This window comes from Bombina bombina, chromosome 5 (genome assembly GCF_027579735.1).
Source record: "Bombina bombina isolate aBomBom1 chromosome 5, aBomBom1.pri, whole genome shotgun sequence".
Classification (NCBI taxonomy): Eukaryota; Metazoa; Chordata; class Amphibia; order Anura; family Bombinatoridae; genus Bombina; species Bombina bombina.
Genome location: NC_069503.1, coordinates 1,140,895,320 through 1,140,917,974, shown reverse-complemented (window position 1 = coordinate 1,140,917,974; position 22,655 = coordinate 1,140,895,320). Strand labels below are relative to the sequence as shown.

The window sequence follows — 22,655 nt, the reverse complement described above, 5'->3', positions numbered from 1 at the left end:
ACTACTTCCAAAACTATTCAGCTTTGATATTAATGAGTTTTTTGGGTTCACTGAGAACATGGTTGTTGTTCAATAATAAAATTAATCCTCAAAAATACAACTTGCCTAATAATTCTGCACTCCCTGTAATGTATTAGGTGTTACTTATGAAAATTTTGAGAGGGTCCTGGAACCTAACTCCCTCACTTCACATTGACTTACATTATAATTTACAACGGTTTCGATTTACAAACATTCCTTCTGGAACCACACACGCACACACATATATATATATATATATATATATATATATATATATATATATATATATATACATACATACATACATACACACACATACATACATACCATAAAAATAACATTGTCCTGTATGTGAAGAACTTTGGAATGTAAAATATGTACAGTAAATACATAGTAAAGCATATTATTAACTATTATTATGGAATTATTATTTAAACACATATATTATAGCATTCCAATACATGGCCATATACTATATACCTTTTAACCCTTATACATATTTATATAACTTATGTTTATCAGTTTATGTGTTACGGTTTATTTTAGTGTATCTATGTTGTTTTTTGTGCACTTCCTTTACTCAAGTTGTTTAGTCGCGCTAACCTGACGAGTGTAAATCGCGACTGTGTTCTTGCATACGATTACATACGATTCTACATTCAATATGAGGGCTATTTCCGTTGCAAGCAAAAAAAAAAAAAAAAAAAACATATCGCTCACTAATCTAGCCCAAATTGTATTACCTCTATGAAAACTCCTGTCTCCCTTCAATGGAGCACATTGAATCTATAACATATATATACAGGGAGTGCAGAATTATCAGGCAAATGAGTATTTTGACCACATCATCCTCTTTATGCATGTTGTCTTACTCCAAGCTGTATAGGCTCGAAAGCCTACTACCAATTAAGCATATTAGGTGATGTGCATCTCTGTAATGAGAAGGGGTGTGGTCTAATGACATCAACACCCTATATCAGGTGTGCATAATTATTAGTATATAGTGTAAAAGGCCCAGCACTAGTACCCAGGGAAATGGGTGCATGCTGTAGGGACCCTGCACTAGTCCCTTGTAGAATCCAAAGAAGCAGAAAAACAGCAGCACCTTATGAATGCAAAAATTCTTCCTTTATTGGTTTGACATCATGGCAGACAAGAGATACAACGTTTCGGTCATACACTGACCTTAATCATGTTCTAAATAACATCATAACTGCTCACACTTTATACCCTTACTCAAAGGGGAGGGGCTCAATTACCTGGTTCAGGTGTAATCAAGTACATTCCTAACCTACATACTCCCTCTAGTGGTTGTTAGCAGAGAGATCATTCTTCTTTAACCCTCAAAGACCTGTAAATACATACAACCTAAGTTAAAAACAATATATAACATATTTATATATTTAAATAAAAAATACTTGAAACTAGCAAAAAATGTAAAATTCCCAGAATCACATATATTGTCTAGTGTAAGTACATAACCCACATGGTACTTATTTAAGGTTCAAGGAGAGACATGTATGTTAAAGGGTTATCCCCCAATCTATTTCTTTATTCATCCCTATAGGGGCCAAAGATTGTAGGGTATATATCCAAAATGTTTCCCAACTTTTCAGCATTTTAAACCCTATCACCCCCTCGCCTAGGTCTTTTAACATGTTCAATGATTTGAAACCTAAGTTGCGAGATTGAGTGACCAGCCTGAAGAAAATGACCTGACACCGGGGCATCAAGGTTTTTTGTACGAATATTGGATTTGTGCTCATTTATGCGATCCCTGGCCCTGCGTGTAGACTCCCCTACATAGATTTTAGAGCAGGGGCATTTAATCAGATAGATAATAAAATCTGTATTACATGTGTAGTATCCTGAGATATTATATCTCTTTCCTGTTAGAGGGTGTAGAAACATCTCACCTTTGATCATGCTGTTGCAGTTGCAGCATCCTAAACAAGGATAGCAACCCATCCGGGGACTACTAATATGTGTCTGTCTCAGATCCTTCTCTAGGCCAATGTCAGCTTTGACCAAAGTGTCCCTAATATTTCTACATCTCCTATAGGCTGGCATAGGGGGCTCTTGGAATTCTTTGATATGCTTATTCAAATCCTTTATCATAGGCCAATGTTTCCTGATGATACCATTTATTTTGTTACTAAGTGGGTTAAACTCAGATACAAATACAAGTCTCTCCTTTTTCTGAAATGTCCTATTTACATTATTTCCCTTAGGAATTAGTTCCCTATTTGAAGCCTCAATTTCTTTAATCTGACTATCAATCAGGGATTTTGGAAAACCCCTTTTGAGAAAACATCTGCCCATCTCTTTGAGTCTAGAGGTCATCTTATCCTTATCTGAAACTATTCGCTTCACACGTAGAAGCTGGCTCTTGGGCAAACTTTTAATCAAGGATGGAGAGTGTGCACTATCAAACCTCAGTAGGCTGTTCCTATCACTCATTTTTTTGTACAAGTCCGTTTTTAAAGTCCTACCATCCTTGATTATCAGTGTGTCCAAGAAAGGGACCGATTCCTCACTCAGGTTCAATTGAAATTTTATAGATCTTGTTGAAATGTTTAAATCAGCTACAAATGCATATAAGGAGTCAATGTCGCCCCCCCATATGCCAAACACGTCATCTATGTAGCGAAACCAGCAAAGTCCATATTTCTGGAACATGCCATTAGTGTATACAAACTTCTCTTCATACATGTTCATATAGATGTTGGCATATGTGGGGGCAACATTTGACCCCATAGCAGTCCCCTGGCATTGGATATAAAACTGACTCTGAAAAAGGAAATAGTTACAATAAAGAACTAGTTGCAATAATTCCATAACAAATTCCCTCTCTGTGGTGGTTAGCAAACCACTGGATGTGATAGCCTGCTTAGTAGCATCTAAACCACTATTATGTGTGATAGAAGTATATAGGCTACTCACATCCAGTGTATAGAGAATAAATTTATCACTCTGTAGAACTACCTCCTGTAATTTTTGGAGGAAATCCCCTGTGTCTTTAATATAGGATATGGCTGTAATGACCAATGGTCTTAATATCCTATCCAGATATATAGATACATTAGTCAAGATGGAGTTGGTACTTGCCACTATTGGACGGCCCGGTGGTCTTGAAATCCATGTTGTCCGCTGATGATATGGATAAACTGTTAGCCACAACAAATGCTAACATTGCGGAGCTTCAGAAAATCATTGAGGCCCGTAAAAACAGAATTTATGTTTACCTGATAAATTACTTTCTCCAACGGTGTGTCCGGTCCACGGCGTCATCCTTACTTGTGGGATATTCTCTTCCCCAACAGGAAATGGCAAAGAGCCCAGCAAAGCTGGTCACATGATCCCTCCTAGGCTCCGCCTACCCCAGTCATTCGACCGACGTTAAGGAGGAATATTAGCATAGGAGAAACCATATGGTACCGTGGTGACTGTAGTTAAAGAAAATAAATTATCAGACCTGATTAAAAAAAAAAAACCAGGGCGGGCCGTGGACCGGACACACCGTTGGAGAAAGTAATTTATCAGGTAAACATAAATTCTGTTTTCTCCAACATAGGTGTATCCGGTCCACGGCGTCATCCTTACTTGTGGGAACCAATACCAAAGCTTTAGGACACGGATGAAGGGAGGGAGCAAATCAGGTCACCTAAATGGAAGGCACCACGGCTTGCAAAACCTTTCTCCCAAAAATAGCCTCAGAAGAAGCAAAAGTATCAAACTTGTAAAATTTGGTAAAAGTGTGCAGTGAAGACCAAGTCGCTGCCCTACATATCTGATCAACAGAAGCCTCGTTCTTGAAGGCCCATGTGGAAGCCACAGCCCTAGTGGAATGAGCTGTGATTCTTTCGGGAGGCTGCCGTCCGGCAGTCTCGTAAGCCAATCTGATGATGCTTTTAATCCAAAAAGAGAGAGAGGTAGAAGTTGCTTTTTGACCTCTCCTTTTACCAGAATAAACAACAAACAAGGAAGATGTTTGTCTAAAATCCTTTGTAGCATCTAAATAGAATTTTAGAGCGCGAACAACATCCAAATTGTGCAACAAACGTTCCTTCTTTGAAACTGGTTTCGGACACAGAGAAGGTACGATAATCTCCTGGTTAATGTTTTTGTTAGAAACAACTTTTGGAAGAAAACCAGGTTTAGTACGTAAAACCACCTTATCTGCATGGAACACCAGATAAGGAGGAGAACACTGCAGAGCAGATAATTCTGAAACTCTTCTAGCAGAAGAAATTGCAACTAAAAACAAAACTTTCCAAGATAATAACTTAATATCAACGGAATGTAAGGGTTCAAACGGAACCCCCTGAAGAACTGAAAGAACTAAATTGAGACTCCAAGGAGGAGTCAAAGGTTTGTAAACGGGCTTAATTCTAACCAGAGCCTGAACAAAGGCTTGAACATCTGGCACAGCTGCCAGCTTTTTGTGAAGTAACACAGACAAGGCAGAAATCTGTCCCTTCAGGGAACTTGCAGATAATCCTTTTTCCAATCCTTCTTGAAGGAAGGATAGAATCTTAGGAATCTTAACCTTATCCCAAGGGAATCCTTTAGATTCACACCAACAGATATATTTTTTCCAAATTTTGTGGTAAATCTTTCTAGTTACAGGCTTTCTGGCCTGAACCAGAGTATCGATAACAGAATCTGAGAACCCTCGCTTCGATAAGATCAAGCGTTCAATCTCCAAGCAGTCAGCTGGAGTGAAACCAGGTTCGGATGTTCGAACGGACCCTGAACAAGAAGGTCTCGTCTCAAAGGTAGCTTCCAAGGTGGAGCCGATGACATATTCACCAGATCTGCATACCAAGTCCTGCGTGGCCACGCAGGAGCTATCAAGATCACCGACGCCCTCTCCTGATTGATCCTGGCTACCAGCCTGGGGATGAGAGGAAACGGCGGGAACACATAAGCTAGTTTGAAGGTCCAAGGTGCTACTAGTGCATCCACTAGAGCCGCCTTGGGATCCCTGGATCTGGACCCGTAGCAAGGAACTTTGAAGTTCTGACGAGAGGCCATCAGATCCATGTCTGGAATGCCCCACAGTTGAGTGACTTGGGCAAAGATTTCCGGATGGAGTTCCCACTCCCCCGGATGCAATGTCTGACGACTCAGAAAATCCGCTTCCCAATTTTCCACTCCTGGGATGTGGATAGCGGACAGGTGGCAGGAGTGAGACTCCGCCCAAAGAATGATTTTGGTCACTTCTTCCATCGCTAGGGAACTCCTTGTTCCCCCCTGATGGTTGATGTACGCAACAGTTGTCATGTTGTCTGATTGAAACCGTATGAACTTGGCCCTCGCTAGCTGAGGCCAAGCCTTGAGAGCATTGAATATCGCTCTCAGTTCCAGAATATTTATCGGTAGAAGAGATTCTTCCCGAGACCAAAGACCCTGAGCTTTCAGGGATCCCCAGACCGCGCCCCAGCCCATCAGACTGGCGTTGGTCGTGACAATGACCCACTCTGGTCTGCGGAATGTCATCCCTTGTGACAGGTTGTCCAGGGACAGCCACCAACGGAGTGAGTCTCTGGTCCTCTGATTTACTTGTATCTTCGGAGACAAGTCTGTATAATCCCCATTCCACTGACTGAGCATGCACAGTTGTAATGGTCTTAGATGAATGCGCGCAAAAGGAACTATGTCCATTGCCGCTACCATCAACCCGATCACTTCCATGCACTGAGCTATGGAAGGAAGAGGAACGGAATGAAGTATCCGACAAGAGTCTAGAAGCTTTGTTTTTCTGGCCTCTGTCAGAAATATCCTCATTTCTAAGGAGTCTATTATTGTTCCCAAGAAGGGAACCCTTGTTGACGGAGATAGAGAACTCTTTTCCACGTTCACTTTCCATCCGTGAGATCTGAGAAAGGCCAGGACTATGTCCGTGTGAGCCTTTGCTTGAGGAAGGGACGACGCTTGAATCAGAATGTCGTCCAAGTAAGGTACTACAGCAATGCCCCTTGGTCTTAGCACAGCTAGAAGGGACCCTAGTACCTTTGTGAAAATCCTTGGAGCAGTGGCTAATCCGAAAGGAAGCGCCACGAACTGGTAATGCTTGTCCAGGAATGCGAACCTTAGGAACCGATGATGTTCCTTGTGGATAGGAATATGTAGATACGCATCCTTTAAATCCACCGTGGTCATGAATTGACCTTCCTGGATGGAAGGAAGAATAGTTCGAATGGTTTCCATCTTGAACGATGGAACCTTGAGAAACTTGTTTAAGATCTTGAGATCTAAGATTGGTCTGAACGTTCCCTCTTTTTTGGGAACTATGAACAGATTGGAGTAGAACCCCATCCCTTGTTCTCTTAATGGAACAGGATGAATCACTCCCATTTTTAACAGGTCTTCTACACAATGTAAGAATGCCTGTCTTTTTATGTGGTCTGAAGACAACTGAGACCTGTGGAACCTCCCCCTTGGGGGAAGCCCCTTGAATTCCAGAAGATAACCTTGGGAGACTATTTCTAGCGCCCAAGGATCCAGAACATCTCTTGCCCAAGCCTGAGCGAAGAGAGAGAGTCTGCCCCCCACCAGATCCGGTCCCGGATCGGGGGCCAACATTTCATGCTGTCTTGGTAGCAGTGGCAGGTTTCTTGGCCTGTTTTCCCTTGTTCCAGCCTTGCATTGGTCTCCAAGCTGGCTTGGCTTGAGAAGTATTACCCTCTTGCTTAGAGGACGTAGCACTTTGGGCTGGTCCGTTTCTACGAAAGGGACGAAAATTAGGTTTATTTTTTGCCTTGAAAGGCCGATCCTGAGGAAGGGCGTGGCCCTTACCCCCAGTGATATCAGAGATAATCTCTTTCAAGTCAGGGCCAAACAGCGTTTTCCCCTTGAAAGGAATGTTAAGTAGCTTGTTCTTGGAAGACGCATCAGCCGACCAAGATTTCAACCAAAGCGCTCTGCGCGCCACAATAGCAAACCCAGAATTCTTAGCCGCTAATCTAGCCAATTGCAAAGTGGCGTCTAGGGTAAAAGAATTAGCCAATTTGAGAGCATTGATTCTGTCCATAATCTCCTCATAAGGAGGAGAATCACTATCGACCGCCTTTATCAGCTCATCGAACCAGAAACATGCGGCTGTAGCGACAGGGACAACGCATGAAATTGGTTGTAGAAGGTAACCCTGCTGAACAAACATCTTTTTAAGCAAACCTTCTAATTTTTTATCCATAGGATCTTTGAAAGCACAACTATCCTCTATGGGTATAGTGGTGCGTTTGTTTAAAGTGGAAACCGCTCCCTCGACCTTGGGGACTGTCTGCCATAAGTCCTTTCTGGGGTCGACCATAGGAAACAATTTTTTAAATATGGGGGGAGGGACGAAAGGAATACCGGGCCTTTCCCATTCTTTATTAACAATGCCCGCCACCCGCTTGGGTATAGGAAAAGCTTCTGGGAGCCCCGGCACCTCTAGGAACTTGTCCATTTTACATAGTTTCTCTGGGATGACCAACTTGTCACAATCATCCAGAGTGGATAATACCTCCTTAAGCAGAATGCGGAGATGTTCCAACTTAAATTTAAATGTAATCACATCAGGTTCAGCTTGTTGAGAAATGTTCCCTGAATCAGTAATTTCTCCCTCAGACAAAACCTCCCTGGCCCCATCAGACTGGGTTAGGGGCCCTTCAGAAACATTATTATTAGCGTCGTCATGCTCTACAGTATCTAAAACAGAGCAGTCGCGCTTACGCTGATAAGTGTTCATTTTGGCTAAAATGTTTTTGACAGAATTGTCCATTACAGCCGTTAATTGTTGCATAGTAAGGAGTATTGGCGCGCTAGATGTACTAGGGGCCTCCTGAGTGGGCAAGACTCGTGTAGACGAAGGAGGGAATGATGCAGTACCATGCTTACTCCCCTCACTTGAGGAATCATCTTGGGCATCATTGTCATTGTCACATAAATCACATTTATTTAAATGAATAGGAATTCTGGCTTCCCCACATTCAGAACACAGTCTATCTGGTAGTTCAGACATGTTAAACAGGCATAAACTTGATAACAAAGTACAAAAAACGTTTTAAAATAAAACCGTTACTGTCACTTTAAATTTTAAACTGAACACACTTTATTACTGCAATTGCGAAAAAACATGAAGGAATTGTTCAAAATTCACCAAATTTTCACCACAGTGTCTTGAAGCCTTAAAAGTATTGCACACCAAATTTGGAAGCTTTAACCCTTAAAATAACGGAACCGGAGCCGTTTTGAAGTTTAACCCCTTTACAGTCCCTGGTATCTGCTTTGCTGAGACCCAACCAAGCCCAAAGGGGAATACGATACCAAATGACGCCTTCAGAAAGTCTTTTCTAAGTATCAGAGCTCCTCTCACATGCGACTGCATGCCATGCCTCTCAAAAACAAGTGCGCAACACCGGCGCGAAAATGAGGCTCTGCCTATGCTTTGGGAAAGCCCCTAAAGAATAAGGTGTCTAAAACAGTGCCTGCCGATATTATTATATCAAAATACCCAAATAAAATGATTCCTCAAGGCTAAATATGTGTTAATAATGAATCGATTTAGCCCAGAAAAAGTCTACAGTCTTAATAAGCCCATGTGAAGCCCTTATTTACAATCGTAATAAACATGGCTTACCGGATCCCATAGGGAAAATGACAGCTTCCAGCATTACATCGTCTTGTTAGAATGTGTCATACCTCAAGCAGCAAGAGACTGCACACTGTTCCCCCAACTGAAGTTAATTGCTCTCAACAGTCCTGTGTGGAACAGCCATGGATTTTAGTGACGGTTGCTAAAATCATTTTCCTCATACAAACAGAAATCTTCATCTCTTTTCTGTTTCTGAGTAAATAGTACATACCAGCACTATTTCAAAATAACAAACTCTTGATTGAATAATAAAAACTACAGTTAAACACTAAAAAACTCTAAGCCATCTCCGTGGAGATGTTGCCTGTACAACGGCAAAGAGAATGACTGGGGTAGGCGGAGCCTAGGAGGGATCATGTGACCAGCTTTGCTGGGCTCTTTGCCATTTCCTGTTGGGGAAGAGAATATCCCACAAGTAAGGATGACGCCGTGGACCGGACACACCTATGTTGGAGAAAGGCAGAAATTCCTCCGTGATGAAGAAGATTACCGGAGTGGGAATGTGTACCGGTGGGCAGCGGGCGCTCAAGATGACAACAACAGACGCCAAGGAGGAACCAATTGGAGGAGACAGCGACGCGCACGTGACCGGCGCGGACACTCCACGTCATCAACAGGCGACTCATCGTTGGGGGACTCAAGCGAAAACATTGAGGCGGAAGAAAACACCGCCGGAGTCGGAACCAGCAAGGCACCTGTGCAGCAGAAGCAACGGCCCCAGAGGATGGCCCGCAACAAGACCAAGTAGATTTGGGGGTAAATATATCCGGACATACTCTGACAGAAACTGAACAGATTGTTATTGAGAAAGGACTGTCATTTTGCCCCAAGTCTAAGTGTAATTTCTTTGATTTGCATAAAGATCTCCATTCCTTTTTCAGGACTCTAAAATTGAAAGCATTTTTTGGTAATACTGTTACTGATTATTGCAATAAGTCTCGTTTGAATAACAATTTAACATTGGGCAAATTAAACCTTAGAAATAAGAGTAGCTTTACACCTGTTATTCATAATTCGAGCTTAGACACTTTTATTCAATTGGTGCTAAAAGATGTAAGCCTACTACAGAACAGAGTTACAGTGAACAAAAGTAAAACCAAGCCTAATTTCACATCAGCAGAGTTTAAGGCATTGAAAGATCTCAGCAGTAACAAACATATAATATGTAAGCCGGCTGATAAGGGCGGGGCCACTGTGATACTCGACAGGGACTACTATATACAGAAGATTAAGGCTCAGCTTCAGGATGGGGATGTTTACTTGCCACTGGATAGGGATCCTTCATTTGAAGTGAAAAAAGAACTTGAGAAATGTGTGTCTAAGGCAATGTGTAATGGTCTAATTACTGGAAATGAAAAAAGCTTTTTGATTCCAGATAAATTTTCCATACCAGTTTTTTACACATTGCCAAAGATACACAAAAATCTTGATAAACCACCGGGCCGTCCAATAGTGGCAAGTACCAACTCCATCTTGACTAATGTATCTATATATCTGGATAGGATATTAAGACCATTGGTCATTACAGCCATATCCTATATTAAAGACACAGGGGATTTCCTCCAAAAATTACAGGAGGTAGTTCTACAGAGTGATAAATTTATTCTCTATACACTGGATGTGAGTAGCCTATATACTTCTATCACACATAATAGTGGTTTAGATGCTACTAAGCAGGCTATCACATCCAGTGGTTTGCTAACCACCACAGAGAGGGAATTTGTTATGGAATTATTGCAACTAGTTCTTTATTGTAACTATTTCCTTTTTCAGAGTCAGTTTTATATCCAATGCCAGGGGACTGCTATGGGGTCAAATGTCGCCCCCACATATGCCAACATCTATATGAACATGTATGAAGAGAAGTTTGTATACACTAATGGCATGTTCCAGAAATATGGACTTTGCTGGTTTCGGTACATAGATGACGTGTTTGGCATATGGGGGGGGGCGACATTGACTCCTTATATGCATTTGTAGCTGATTTAAACATTTCAACAAGATCTATAAAATTTCAATTGAACCTGAGTGAGGAATCGGTCCCTTTCTTGGACACACTGATAATCAAGGATGGTAGGACTTTAAAAACTGACTTGTACAAAAAAATGAGTGATAGGAACAGCCTACTGAGGTTTGATAGTGCACACTCTCCATCCTTGATTAAAAGTTTGCCCAAGAGCCAGCTTCTACGTGTGAAGCGAATAGTTTCAGATAAGGATAAGATGACCTCTAGACTCAAAGAGATGGGCAGATGTTTTCTCAAAAGGGGTTTTCCAAAATCCCTGATTGATAGTCAGATTAAAGAAATTGAGGCTTCAAATAGGGAACTAATTCCTAAGGGCGATAATGTAAATAGGACATTTCAGAAAAAGGAGAGACTTGTATTTGTATCTGAGTTTAACCCACTTAGTAACAAAATAAATGGTATCATCAGGAAACATTGGCCTATGATAAAGGATTTGAATAAGCATATCAAAGAATTCCAAGAGCCCCCTATGCCAGCCTATAGGAGATGTAGAAATATTAGGGACACTTTGGTCAAAGCTGACATTGGCCCAGAGAAGGGTCTGAGACAGACACATATTAGTAGTCCCCTGATGGGTTGCTATCCTTGTTTAGGATGCTGCAACTGCAACAGCATGATCAAAGGTGAGATGTTTCTACACCCCCTAACAGGAAAGAGATATAATATCTCAGGATACTACACATGTAATACAGATGTTATTATCTATCTGATTAAATGCCCCTGCTCTAAAATCTATGTAGGGGAGTCTACACGCAGGGCCAGGGATCGCATAAATGAGCACAAATCCAATATTCGTACAAAAAACCTTGATGCCCCGGTGTCAGGTCATTTTCTTCAGGTTGGTCACTCAATCTCGCAACTTAGGTTTCAAATCATTGAACATGTTAAAAGACCTAGGCGAGGGGGTGATAGGGTTAAAATGCTGAAAAGTAGGGAAACATTTTGGATATATACCCTACAATCTTTGGCCCCTATAGGGATGAATAAAGAAATAGATTGGGGGATAACCCTTTAACATACATGTCTCTCCTTGAACCTTAAATAAGTACCATGTGGGTTATGTACTTACACTAGACAATATATGTGATTCTGGGAATTTTACATTTTTTGCTAGTTTCAAGTATTTTTAATTTAAATATATAAATATGTTATATATTGTTTTTAACTTAGGTTGTATGTATTTACAGGTCTTTTGAGGGTTAAAGAAGAATGATCTCTCTGCTAACAACCACTAGAGGGATTATGTAGGTTAGGAATGTACTTGATTACACCTGAACCAGGTAATTGAGCCCCTCCCCTCTAAGTAAGGGTATAAAGTGTGAGCAGTTATGATGTTATTTAGAACATGATTAAGGTCAGTGTATGACCGAAACGTTGTATCTCTTGTCTGCCATGATGTCAAACCAATAAAGGAAGAATTTTTGCATTCATAAGGTGCTGCTGTTTTTCTGCTTCTGTGCATAATTATTAGGCAACTTCCTTTCCTTTGGCAAAATGGGTCAAAAGAAGGACTTGACAGGCTCAGAAAAGTAAAAAATAGTGAGATATCTTGCAGAGGGATGCAGCACTCTAAAATTGCAAAGCTTCTGAAGCGTGATCATCGAACAATCAAGCGTTTCATTCAAAATAGTCAACAGGGTCGCAAGAAGCGTGTGGAAAAACCAAGGCGCAAAATAACTGCCCATGAACTGAGAAAGGTCAAGCGTGCAGCTGCCAAGATGCCACTTGCCACCAGTTTGGCCATATTTCAGAGCTGCAACATCACTGGAGTGCCCAAAAGCACAAGGTGTGCAATACTCAGAGACATGGCCAAGGTAAGAAAGGCTGAAAGACGACCACCACTGAACAAGACACACAAGCTGAAACGTCAAGACTGGGCCAAGAAATATCTCAAGACTGATTTTTCTAAGGTTTTATGGACTGATGAAATGAGAGTGAGTCTTGATGGGCCAGATGGATGGGCCCGTGGCTGGATTGGTAAAGGGCAGAGAGCTCCAGTCCGACTCAGACGCCAGCAAGGTGGAGGTGGAGTACTGGTTTGGGCTGGTATCATCAAAGATGAGCTTGTGGGGCCTTTTCGGGTCAAGCTCAACTCCCAGTCCTACTGCCAGTTTCTGGAAGACACCTTCTTCAAGCAGTGGTACAGGAAGAAGTCTGCATCCTTCAAGAAAAACATGATTTTCATGCAGGACAATGCTCCATCACACGCGTCCAAGTACTCCACAGCGTGGCTGGCAAGAAAGGGTATAAAAGAAGAAAATCTAATGACATGGCCTCCTTGTTCACCTGATCTGAACCCCATTGAGAACCTGTGGTCCATCATCAAATGTGAGATTTACAAGGAGGGAAAACAGTACACCTCTCTGAACAGTGTCTGGGAGGCTGTGGTTGCTGCTGCACGCAATGTTGATGGTGAACAGATCAAAACACTGACAGAATCCATGGATGGCAGGCTTTTGAGTGTCCTTGCAAAGAAAGGTGGCTATATTGGTCACTGATTTGTTTTTGTTTTGTTTTTGAATGTCAGAAATGTATATTTGTGAATGTTGAGATGTTATATTGGTTTCACTGGTAAAAATAAATAATTGAAATGGGTATATATTTGTTTTTTGTTAAGTTGCCTAATAATTATGCACAGTAATAGTCACCTGCACACACAGATATCCCCCTAAAATAGCTAAAACTAAAAACAAACTAAAAACTACTTCCAAAAATATTCAGCTTTGATATTAATGAGTTTTTTGGGTTCATTGAGAACATGGTTGTTGTTCAATAATAAAATTAATCCTCAAAAATACAACTTGCCTAATAATTCTGCACTCCCTGTATATATATATACAGTGGGGAAAAAAAGTATTTAGTCAGCCACCAAATGTGCAAGTTCTCCCACTTAAGAAGATGAGAGAGGCCTGTAATTTTCATCATAGGTATACCTCAACTATGAGAGACAAAATGTGGAAACAAATCCAGACAATCACATTGTCTGATTTGGAAAGAATTTATTTACAAATTATGGTGGAAAATAAGTATTTGGTCAATATCAAAAGTTCATCTCAATACTTTGTTATATATCCTTTGTTGGCAATGACAGAGGTCAAACATTTTCTGTAAGTCTTCACAAGGTTGTCACACACTGTTCCTGGTATGTTGGCCCGTTCCTGCATGCAGATCTCCTCTAGAGCAGTGATGTTTTGGGGCTGTCGCTGGGCAACACAGACTTTCAACTCCCTCCAAAGGTTTCTATGGGGTTGAGATCTGGAGACTGGCTAGGCCACGCCAGGACCTTGAAATGCTTGTTACGAAGCCACTCCTTCATTGCCCGGGTGGTGTGTTTGGGATCATTGTCATGCTGAAAGACCCAGCCATGTTTCATCTTCAATGCCCTTGCTGATGGAAGGAGGTTTGCACTCAAAATCTCACGAAACATGGCCCCATTCATTCTTTCATGTACACAGATCAGTCGTCCTGTTCCCTTTGCAGAGAAACAGCCCCAAAGCATGATGTTGCCACCCCCATGCTTCAAAGTAGGTATGGTGTTCTTTGGTTGCAACTCAGCATTCTCTCTCCTCCAAACACGACAAGTTGTGTTTCTACCAAACAGTTCTACTTTGGTTTCATCTGACCATAAGACATTCTCCCAATCTGCTTCTGGATCATCCAAATGCTTTCTAGCATACTTCAGACGGGCCTGGACATGTACTGGCTTAAACAGGGGGACACATCTGGCACTGCAGGATCTGAGTCCCTGGCGGTGTAGTGTGTTACTAATGGTAGCCTTTGTTATGTTGGTCCCAGCTCTCTGCAGGTCATTCACTAGGTTCCCCCGTGTGGTTCTGGGATGTTTGCTCACCGTTCTTGTGATCATTTTGACCCCACGGGGTGAGATCTTGCGTGGAGCCCCAGATCGAGGGATATTATCAGTGGTCTTGTATGTCTTCCATTTTCTAATTATTGCTCACACGGTTGATCTCTTCACACCAAGCTGCTTGCCTATTGCAGATTCAGTCTTCCCAGCCTGGTGCAGGTCTACAATTTTGTTTCTGGTGTCCTTCAACAGCTCTTTGGTCTTCACCATAGTGGAGTTTGGAGTGTGACTGTTTGAGGTTGTGGACAGGTGTCTTTTATACTGATAACAAGTTCAAACAGGTGCCATCAATACAGGTAATGAGTGGAGGACAGAGGAGCCTCTTAAAGAAGAAGATACAGGTCTGTGAGAGCCAGAAATCTTGCTTGTTTCTAGGTGACCAAATACTTATTTTCCACCATAATTTGCAAATAAATTCTTTCCAAATCAGACAATGTGATTGTCTGGATTTGTTTCCACATTTTGTCTCTCATAATTGAGGTATACCTAAGATGAAAATTACAGGCCTCTCTCATCTTCTTAAGTGGGAGAACATGCACAATTGGTGGCTGACTAAATACTTTTTTCCCCCACTGTATGTGCTAATTTCCTATGCAAATATTTACATTGATATATATATATATATATATATATATATATATATATATATATAGCCATATGTTCCATACCTGAGTAGAAGGATGGATATTGGATGGGATGGTCTTTAAGCCCTTGGACCCACACTCTACAGTCATACTGTAACAGCGGCATTCTGCCGGGCAGCCGAGAGTCCAGAGTGCCAGGAAGTTCGGGAGACAGAGAACGATGATAATGACCAGTTGTTCCATAGATGCCGTTTTACTGTGGCTGTCAGAAAAGAAAGAACAAATTATCTATGAATTTGACAACTTATATCTGGGAATTTAAATTACAATTTTTTTTTTATATGGATACAAATTTCAGTATCATTAAGTAATATGCTACTGAGTCACTTATATAGGGGTTTATCTTTACATCTAGTTCACCACATAAAGATGTTATATAAAACTTACGCCTAGATTTAGAGTTCTGCGGCCAAAGGGGTGTGTTAGCTACGCATGCTTTTTTTCCCCCCGCACCTTTTAAATACCGCTGGTATTGAGAGTTCACAGAAGGGCTGCGTTAGGCTCCAAAAAGGGAGCATAGAGCATATTTAACGCCACTGCAACTCTCGATACCAGCGGTGCTTACGGACGCGGCCAGCTTCAAAAACGTGCTCATGCACGATTCCCCCATAGGAAACCATGGGGCTGTTTTAGCTGAAAAAAACCCTAACACCTGCAAAAAAGCAGCGTTCAGCTCCTAACCCAGCCCCATTGTTTCCTATGGGGAAACACTCCCTAAGTCTGCACCTAACACCCTAACATGTACCCCGAGTCTAAACACCCCTAACCTTACACTTATTAACCCCTAATCTGCCGCCCCTGCTATCGCTGACCCCTGCATATTACTTTTAACCCCTAATCTGCCGCTCCGGACACCGCCACAACCTACGTTATCCCTATGTACCCCTAATCTGCTGCCCCTAACACTGCCGACCCCTATATTATATTTATTAACCCCTAATCTGCCACCCCCAACGTCGCCGCCACCTACCTACAATTATTAACCCCTAATCTGCCGACCGGACCTCACCGCTACTCTAATAAATGTATTAACCCCTAAAGCTAAGTCTAACTCTAACCCTAACACCCCCCTAAGTTAAATATAATTTTTATCTAACAAAATAAAATAAATCTTATTAAATAAATTAATCCTATTTAAAGCTAAATACTTACCTGTAAAATAAACCCTAATATAGCTACAATATAACAAATAATTATATTGTAGCTATTTTAGGATTAATATTTATTTTACAGGCAACTTTGTATTTATTTTAACCAGGTACAATATCTATTAAATAGTTAATAACTATTTAATAGCTACCTAGTTAAAATAATTACAAAAGTACCTGTAAAATAAATCCTAACCTAAGTTACAATTAAACCTAACACTACACTATCAATAAATTAATTAAATAAACGACCTACAATTATCTACAATTAAACCTAACACTACACTATCAATAAATAAATTAAATACAAATACCTACAAATGAATACAAATAAATACACTAACTAAAGTACAAAAAATAAAAAAAGAACTAAGTTACAAAAAATAAAAGAGAACTAAGTTACAAAAAATAAAAAAATAATTTACAAACATTATAAAAATATTACAACAATTTTAAACTAATTACAACTACTCTAAGCCCCCTAATAAAATAACAAAGCCCCCCAAAATAAAAAAATGCCCTTCCCTATTCTAAAATAAAAATTGAAAAGCTCTTTTACCTTACCAGCCCTTAAAAGGGCTTTTTGCGGGGCATGCCCCAAAGAATTCTGCTCTTTTGCCTGTAAAAAAAAACATACAATACCCCCCCCCAACATTACAACCTACCACCCACATACCCCTAATCTAACCCAAACCCCCCTTAAATAAACTTAACACTAAGCCCCTGAAGATCTTCCTACCTTATCTTCACCACGCCGGGTATCACCGATCCGTCCAGAAGAGGGCCCGAAGTCTTCCTCCTATTCGGGCGATGTCTTCATCCAAGCGGGGGCTGAAGAGGTCCATCATCGGGCTGAAGTCTTCATCCAAGCGGGGGCTGAAGAGGTCCATCATCCGGCTGAAGTCTTCTATCAAGCGGCATCTTCAATCTTCTTTCTTCCGGCTCCATCTTCATCCCGCCGACACAGAACATCCATCCTGGCCGACGACTTCCCGACGAATGACGGTTCCTTTAAAGGACAGCATCCAAGATGGCGTACCTCGAATTCCATCAGCCAATCAGATTATTCCTATCAGCCAATCGGAATTAAGGTAGGAATAATCTGATTGGCTGATTAGGGGTACATAGGGTAGCGTAGGTTGCGGTGGTGTGCGGTCGGCAGATTAGGGGTTACAAATTTTTATTAGAGCGGCGGCAATGTGGGGGGGCCTCGGTTTAGGGGTACATAGGTAGTTTATTTGTGTTAGTGTACTTTAGAGCACAGTAGTTAAGAGCTTTATGAAGCAGCGTTAGCTCAGAAAGCTCTTAACTCCTGGCTTTTCTCTGCGGCTGGAGTCTTGTCGTTAGATTTCTAATGCTCACTTCAGCCAAGACTCTAAATACCAGCGTTAGAAAGATCCCATTGAAAAGATAGGATACGCAATTGGCGTAGGGGGATTTGCGGTATGGAAAAGTCACGGCTGGAAAGTGAGCGTTAGACCCTTTCATGACTGACTCTAAATACCAGCGGGCGGTAAAAACCAGCGTTAGGACCCCCTAACGCTGGTTTTGACGGCTAACGCAGAACTCTAAGCGGTAGTTAGGAGCCACATCCAGTAATGAATTCACTTGATTAAGGTACAAAAATATAGAGTTATTTTGAGATGAGTTACAACATGTTGCTGAGGAAGGTATGGCTGGTGAATAGTGAGTGGATAATGATCAGTAAAAAGATGGATTTTACGGCATGGTGGAATGGAAAGGTGTAGACAATTTACATTTGCTCAATATCCAGCATTGTCTGCATCTAATGCCAAATCAAAATGATATCAAGCCAGGTATCAGTACTACACACCGGGCTAGATTCTTATACATATTTTCAACAAGAAAACTATTTACCCCATTGTATATAGGTTGGAATTTCCAATAGCATGTGAAGACTAGGGGGTAAATTTAACATAGTGCATACGCTGTCGGCATTTATCATTGCACCAGCAGTTCTTGTGAACTGCTGGTGCAATGCCGCCCCCTGCAGATTCATGGCCAATCGGCCACTAGCAGAGGGTGTCAATCAACCCAATTGTATTCGATCCGGTTGATTTCTGTCCGCGGCTTCAGAGCAGGCAAACGAGTTATGGAGCAGCGGTCTATAGACTCGCCGGAAACAAGGGGCTTGATAAATCGGCCCCTAGGTGCAATTAGCACTAGACCAGAATACTAACCAAAAACATTCAATATTATTAGAAGAGAATTCTGTGCCCTTGATCTAAACACAATCAACACTGCAAGCTAATGTTTTATTCATGGTGGTCACAAAAGACAAACTTACAGTGTAGAGTTTCTTAGACTGATTTAATGGATTTGTTTTGCTGGTTCACATGGTTATATAGTGACAACTATATCACCTATACCTTACATGGTGACAATTACATACCCTGTGCCTTACATGGTGACAATTATATCACCTATACCTTACATGGTGACAATTATATCACCTATACCTTACATGGTGACAATTACATACCCTGTGCCTTACATGGTGACAACTATATCACCTATACCTTACATGGTGACAATTACATACCCTGTGCCTTACATGGTGACAACTATATCACCTATACCTTACATGGTGACAATTACATACCCTATACCTTACATGGTGATAATTACATACCCTATACCTTACATGGTGACAACTATATCACCTATACCTTACATGGTGACAATTACATACCCTATACCTTACATGGTGATAATTACATACCCTATACCTTACATGGTGAGAATTACATACCCTGTGCCTTACATGGTGACAACTATATCACCTATACCTTACATGGTGACAATTACATACCCTGTGCCTTACATGGTGACAACTATATCACCTATACCTTACATGGTGACAATTACATACCCTGTGCCTTACATGGTGACAACTATATCACCTATACCTTACATGGTGACAATTACATACCCTATACCTTACATGGTGATAATTACATACCCTATACCTTACATGGTGACAACTATATCACCTATACCTTACATGGTGACAATTACATACCCTATACCTTACATGGTGATAATTACATACCCTATACCTTACATGGTGACAATTACATACCCTGTGCCTTACATGGTGACAATTACATACCCTGTGCCTTACATGGTGACAATTACATACCCTCTGCCTTACATGGTGACAATTACATACCCTGTGCCTTACATGGTGACAATTACATACCCTGTGCCTTACATGGTGACAATTACATACCTTGTGCCTTACATGGTGACAATTACATACCCTGTGCCTTACATGGTGACAATTACATACCCTGTGCCTTACATTGTGATAATTACATACCCTGTGCCTTACATGGTGACAATTACATACCCTATACCTTACATGGTGACAATTATATCACCTATACCTTACATGGTCACAATTATATCACCTACACCTTACATGGTGACAATTACATACCCTGTGCCTTACATGGTGACAACTATATCACCTATACCTTACATGGAGAAAATTACATACCCTGTGCCTTACATGGTGACAATTACATACCCTGTGCCTTTCATGGTGACAATTACATACTCTTTGCTTTATATGGTGACTGTTACATACCCTCTGCCTTACATGGTGACAATTACATACCCTGTGCCTTACATGGTGATAATTACATACCCTGTGCCTTACATGGTGACAATTACATACCCTGTGCCTTACATGGTGACAATTACATACCCTGTGCCTTACATTGTGATAATTACATACCCTATACCTTACATGGTGACAATTACATACCCTGTGCCTTTTATGGTGACAACTATATCACCTATACCTTACATGGTGACAATTATATCACCTATACCTTACATGGTGACAATTACATACACTGTGCCTTACATGGTGACAACTATATCACCTATACCTTACATGGTGACAATTATATCACCTATACCTTACATGGTGACAATTACATACCCTGTGCCTTTTATGGTGACAACTATATCACCTATACCTTACATGGTGACAATTATATCACCTATACCTTACATGGTGACAATTATATCACCTATACCTTACATGGTGACAATTACATACACTGTGCCTTACATGGTGACAACTATATCACCTATACCTTACATGGTGACAATTATATCACCTATACCTTACATGGTGACAATTACATACCCTCTGCCTTACATGGTGACAATTACCTACCCTGTGCCTTACATGGTGACAATTACATACCTTGTGCCTTACATGGTGACAATTACATACCCTGTGCCTTACATGATGACAATTACATACCCTGTGCCTTACATTGTGATAATTACATACCCTGTGCCTTACATGGTGACAATTACATACCCTATACCTTACATGGTGACAATTATATCACCTATACCTTACATGGTCACAATTATATCACCTACACCTTACATGGTGACAATTACATACCCTGTGCCTTACATGGTGACAACTATATCACCTATACCTTACATGGTGAAAATTACATACCCTGTGCCTTACATGGTGACAATTACATACCCTGTGCCTTTCATGGTGACAATTACATACTCTTTGCTTTATATGGTGACTGTTACATACCCTCTGCCTTACATGGTGACAATTACATACCCTGTGCCTTACATGGTGATAATTACATACCCTGTGCCTTACATGGTGACAATTACATACCCTGTGCCTTACATGGTGACAATTACATACCCTGTGCCTTACATTGTGATAATTACATACCCTATACCTTACATGGTGACAATTATATCACCTATACCTTACATGGTGACAATTACATACACTGTGCCTTACATGGTGACAACTATATCACCTATACCTTACATGGTGACAATTATATCACCTATACCTTACATGGTGACAATTACATACCCTGTGCCTTACATGGTGACAACTATATCACCTATACCTTACATGGTGACAATTACATACCCTGTGCCTTACATGGTGACAATTACATACCCTGTGCCTTACATTGTGATAATTACATACCCTGTGCCTTACATGGTGACAATTACATACCCTGTGCCTTACATTGTGATAATTACATACCCTATACCTTACATGGTGACAATTATATCACCTATACCTTACATGGTGACAATTACATACCCTGTGCCTTTTATGGTGACAACTATATCACCTATACCTTACATGGTGACAATTATATCACCTATACCTTACATGGTGACAATTACATACGCTGTGCCTTACATGGTGACAATTACATACCCTGTGCCTTACATGGTGACAATTACATACCCTGTGCTTTACATGGTGACAATTACATACCCTGTGCCTTACATGGTGACAATTACATACCCTCTGCCTTACATGGTGACAATTACATACCCTGTGCCTTACATGGTGACAATTACATACCCTCTGCCTTACATGGTGACAATTACATACCCTGTGCCTTATATTGTGATAATTACATACCCTATACCTTGCATGGTGACAATTACATACCCTGTGCCTTACATGGTGACAATTACATACCCTATACCTTACATGGTGACAATTACATACCCTGTGCCTTATATTGTGACAATTACATACCCTATACCTTGCATGGTGACAATTACATACCCTGTGCCTTACATGGTGACAATTACATACCCTATACCTTGCATGGTGACAATTACATACCCTATACCTTACATGGTGACAATTACATACCCTATACCTTGCATGGTGACAATTACATACCCTCTGCCTTACATGGTGACAATTACATACCCTGTGCCTTATATTGTGATAATTACATACCCTCTGCCTTACATGGTGCCAATTACATACCCTGTGCCTTACATTGTGATAATTGCATTCCTTATACCTTGCATGGTAACAATTACATACCCTGTGCCTTATTGTGACAATTACATACCCTATACCTTGCATGGTGACAATTACATACCCTGTGCCTTATTGTGATAAGTACATACCCTATACCTTGCATGGTGACAATTACATACCCTGTGCCTTACATTGTGATAATTAAATACCCTTTATCTTACATTAAAGGGGGGTTTGGGTTAGATTAAGGGTATGTGGGTGGTGGGTTGTAATGTTGGGGGGTATTGTATGTTTTTTTTTACAGGCAAAAGAGCAGAATTCTTTGGGGCATGCCCTGCAAAAAGCCCTTTTAAGGGCTGGTAAGGTAAAAGAGCTTTTCAATTTTTATTTTAGAATAGGGTAGGGCATTTTTTTATTTTGGGGGCTTTGTTATTTTATTAGGGGGCTTAGAGTAGGTATAATTAGTTTAAAATTGTTGTA

The 22,655-nt window shown here is 40.9% G+C and overlaps 1 protein-coding gene across 1 annotated transcript in view; it reads right to left on the bottom strand.

The window, feature by feature from the left end:
- LRRC24 (leucine rich repeat containing 24) overlaps positions 1 to 22,655 on the bottom strand; it is a 516,058-nt gene that overhangs the window by 133,998 nt on the left and 359,405 nt on the right. Inside the window, exon 3 of the mRNA XM_053715436.1 lies at positions 15,222 to 15,399. Within this exon, the coding sequence (XP_053571411.1) occupies positions 15,222 to 15,399 (178 nt within the window). The remainder of the gene's footprint in view (positions 1 to 15,221; positions 15,400 to 22,655) is intronic.